Source organism: Bubalus bubalis, chromosome 3 (genome assembly GCF_019923935.1).
Source record: "Bubalus bubalis isolate 160015118507 breed Murrah chromosome 3, NDDB_SH_1, whole genome shotgun sequence".
Classification (NCBI taxonomy): domain Eukaryota; kingdom Metazoa; phylum Chordata; class Mammalia; order Artiodactyla; family Bovidae; genus Bubalus; species Bubalus bubalis.
The window spans coordinates 54,147,099-54,151,579 of NC_059159.1; the positions used below are offsets into that span (position 1 = coordinate 54,147,099).

The window sequence follows — 4,481 nt, forward strand, 5'->3', positions numbered from 1 at the left end:
ATCCAAACAGTCCATTCTAAAGGAGATCAGTCGTGGGTGTTCCTTGGAAGGAATGATGCTAAAGCTGAAACTCCAGTACTTTGGCCACCTCATGCGAAGGATTGACTCATTGGAAAAGACTCTGATGATGGGAGGGATTGGGGTCAGGAAGAGAAGGGCACAACAGAGGATGAGATGGCTGGATGGCATCACCGACTCAATGGATGTGAGTTTGAGTGAACTCCGGGAGTTGGTGATGGACAGGGAGGCCTGGTGTGCTGCAATTCATGGGGTCACAAAGAGTCAGACACAACTGAGCGACTGAACTGAACTGAACTGAGAACAAAAAAATTCACAACTCATATGAAAACACAAAAGACCATGAATAGCCAAAGCAGTCAAGAAAGAAGACTGAGCTGGAGGAATCAACCTTCAGACAATCTTCTTGACTTCAGACTATACTGCCAAGGTACAGTCATCAAGAATATATGGCACTGGCAGAAAAATAGAAATATAGACCAATGGAATAAGATAGAAAGCGCAGAAATAAACCCATGCCAGTGGGTACCTTATTTGACAATGGAGGCAAGAATATACAATGGGGCAAAGACAGCCTCTTCAATAAATGGTGTTGGGAAAACTGGACATGTAAAAGAATGAAATTAGAGCACTTCCTAATACCATACACAAAGATAAACTCAAAATAGATTAAAGACCTAAATGTAAGACCAGAAACTATAAAACTCTTAGAGGAAAATATAGACAGAACACTCAGTGACATAAATCAAAGCAAGAGAAGGTGGTCCTAAGATGGTGGAGGAATAGGATGGAAAGACCACTTTCTCCCCCACAAATTCATCAAAAAAAACATTTGAACGCCAAGCAAATTCCACAGAACAACTTCTGAATGCTGGCAGAGGACATCAGGCACCCAGAAAAGCAGCCCATTGTCTTCGAAAGGAGGTAAGACAAAATATAAAAGATAAAAAGGGAGACAAAAGAGGTAGGGATGGAGATCCGTCCTGGGAAAGGAGTCTTAAAAAAAAGAGAGAAGTTTCCAAACACCAGGAAACACTGTCTCCGGCGGCTCTGTGTCAAGGCTTGGAATCTCAGAGGGCAAAATAACCAGGAGGAAAAATAAATAAATAATTAAAACCCACAGATTAAGTGCCTAACAGCAACTTCCAGTGGTGCAACAGCCCAGAGGCTCGCATCCCCCACTAGCAAGTCGGGGAGGGACAGGGAGGAGCGGGCTGCATTTCTTAGGCTAAGGACCGGGCCTGAATGCTCTGAGGGCAATCTGAGGGAACTAGCTTGAGATAGCACCCAGACTATCAGATGGTTATCCCGCAAACCTGCAAAAAGCCCTAACCACCGCCAGGCATGCTCACAGAACAAAGGACTGAGCAGAGCTAACTGGCTCCGGACCAGCCCATCCCCTGCCGGAGACAGGCAGGCAAGGGCAGCCAGAGCTGGAAGGGGACAACCACGGCCCCAGAGAAGCATCCTATACCAAACTGCAAGCAGACTTTGTTGCTAACCAAGTCTTCTTGGGATTCTGGATGGCCGACATCCGCCAGGAGGGTCGCAGCCAGAGATCAGCTTCCCAGAAGTGACACACGGCACACCTGAGAAGGCGCACCCCTTGTACAACCAGAAAACCCAGCAGCTGGGGTTGGGGAGGGGATAAGTTGCAGCCTTCAACTGGGGGCGACTACACGCGCCAAGGTCACCTGAGCTGCTCGGACCTGGGATGGGAGCAAAACGCAGGCCCAACCAAGTCTGAGCCTTTGTGGAGTACCCGAAAACCTGAACTTGAACGGCTTAGACCTGGGAATTGCAGGCAAACCAGGGCCCGCATCAGACAATTCCCGGCAGAGCAACTTAGAGTCTGAGCAGTGTAGACTGGGAAGCACACACCCTGAGCAGGGGCAAACCCAGTGTGGCTGAATCACTATGAACACACGCCAGTGATATTTGTTTGCAGTGTTCCTCCCTCCCCAAACCACGACTGAACAAGCGAGCCAAAAAAAAAAAAAAAAAATGACCACCTCCGCGCCCCTTGTGTCAGGGTGGAAATTAGACACTGAAGAGACCAGCAAACAGAAGAAACTAAAATAAACAGAGGGAACCGCTTTGGAAGTGACAGGTGCAATAGATTAAAACCCTGTAGTTAGCACTGACTACATAGGAAGGGGCCTACAGACCATGAGAAGTACAAGCCAGACCAAGGAACTATCTGAAAATGAACTGACTCCACACTGTCCACAACAGCTTCAGAGAAAGTCTTAGATATATTTTTACTATTGCCATTTTTTAAATTAAAATAAAATTATTTTATTTATTTATTTTGGTTATTTTTAAGTCCCCATGACTCTTTTTTTTTTTTTTTAACTGACATGTCCTTTATTCTATGTTGTCCTATTAGAGTTTTATTTACACCAATACTGTGATATGCTTAAGATATAGATCAGTAAATAAAAATATTAAAGATACCAGTACAGAATATTCATTCAACAAATTAAAGCAAAAACCAAAGCTCTGGAACAAGACAAGCCTTAACCAAAAATGTTTGGATATACCCAGGGAACTCCTCTTGTGAGCCATATCCCAGGTCTCTGGTCTCAGTGACCCTATTTAATAAGCACATCAACCAAGAATGGCCAGCAAAAGGTTTTAAGAGGTAAGGAAATGTAGACTTATTTTGTAATACACAAAGTGCTCATTTCAGTAGATCCATTAAGAGAGAACATCTGAGAAAGATCATCAATAAAACTCACTCTGCCCAAATTGTTAGACATAAGTTTTTACAGCACTATATTGAATCTATATAAACAAGTTCAAATTTTTTAGTAGTTTCTTAAACTTTATAGAAAACCCTCTACAATTTCTAATGCTAATTAACATAAGCGTACATGAACTACCTTTATAATAGAAACAGTTGTTCAAATGCTAATAAGGTGCTATCTGTGGCCCTAAAATAGGCCACTTCCATCTAATAATTATGAATCATCATAATAACTACATAAATGTATCATGGTAAACAGAACAGCTATATACATGAGCCATACTTGAGGCTCCAGCAGTCATGGGTATGAGTTGATCACCGGACATCCACTTCTAAAGCCTCAACAATGCGCGCAGCAGAAGGACGATCTTTAGGATCTTCATTAGTGCATACGGAGAAGAGCTCAATTACTTTCTGGTATGTTTCATCCAGTTCCTCCATATTAACAGGTGGCCTAGTTCCCAAAGCTGAATAGTATGCGTCATCATCAAAATCACTTTCATCAAAAGTTTTATCTTCATCATCATCATCTGGAAGATTAATGTGTGGAATAGATAAAGTCATCATTTCCCACAGAGTAAGACCAAAAGCAAATATGTCTGCCTTGTCAGTAATAATACCATCCTCCTCCAGAGCTTCCTTAGGTTTCCAAGGCTCAGTGCCAATGTAACAGGCCTCAGGGTCAGTCACAGTCATATTTTCATCCAATGGAAGAGACACTCCTACATCACAGATTTTAATTGTTTCAAAATCGCCTTTAATAACAACATTTGAAGACTTTATATCTCCATGGAGCAGTTTCTTATCTTGGTGCAGATACTTTAACCCTCTTGCCATGTTCAAAGCAACTTTTAAAATTATGGCTGCTGGAAAAGGATCTCGGCTATCTTTATTTTGTTCTTCTATTAAGTCATTCAGAGACTTTTCACCTCCATACTCCATAGCAAGACACAGACTGCCATCGCTAGCTTTAGTGAAAGCATGGTAACCTATAATGTTTGGATGATTGAGGCTTTTCAAAATCTTAGCTTCATCAGTTAGTCTCTTTTGATACATACTCTGATAATCATCATTACATCTAGGATTAATCTTTTTCACAGCCCAAGGAGACTGAGACAAACCTCTTGGAGATCTCTGCATAAGGTAGACATTTATCCCAGTACCAAAGCCAAGCTTCTGCATAAATGGAGAGGCAGGAATATTTATACATGGAGTTAAACACAATGCAGATTTCCTTTTTTCAGATAATCTGCTTGGTGTCTTGAAATTATTGGTTTCTTCCATTGTAATAATTGCTTAAGGTCCAGAGCCACGAGGTGGGACAACGAGATGTCCGGGGAAAGGCTGTCTTGAAAACTGGTCCTGAGTAGCCCCCAACACTCTGCGTCCCCCTGGGGTGAGGGAGTGGGGTCCGACCTGCCAACACACGGACTCGGCAACTGTTGTTCTGACGGGAACCCACCGGGCTTTCCCCCATTACTCCTTTAATCTTCATTTTTATAACCTACTACTACTTTACAAAAAAAAAAAAAAAAGACCCTATTTTTAAAGCAAGCTTCATGTACATATATTTTATAATTTCTGTGACTTTGTGTTTTTTGTTTGTTTGTTTGTTTTATTGGGTTTTTGTTTTTGTTTTTTTAATACTGTATTTTTGAGAATCTAACCTCTGTCAAGATTTTTAATCTTTGCTTTTTGGTATTTATTATCAACT

At 41.8% G+C, this 4,481-nt stretch overlaps 1 protein-coding gene across 1 annotated transcript; it reads right to left on the minus strand.

Annotated features, from left to right (window-relative positions):
• Positions 1-2,971: 2,971 nt before the first annotated feature.
• On the minus strand, positions 2,972-4,090 carry LOC102410929 (lymphokine-activated killer T-cell-originated protein kinase-like). The gene has a single exon (XM_044939637.2). The coding sequence runs from the start codon at positions 4,049-4,051 to the stop codon at positions 3,083-3,085; it is 969 nt and encodes a 322-aa protein (XP_044795572.2). The 5' UTR covers positions 4,052-4,090; the 3' UTR covers positions 2,972-3,082.
• Between the last annotated feature and the right edge of the window lie 391 nt (positions 4,091-4,481).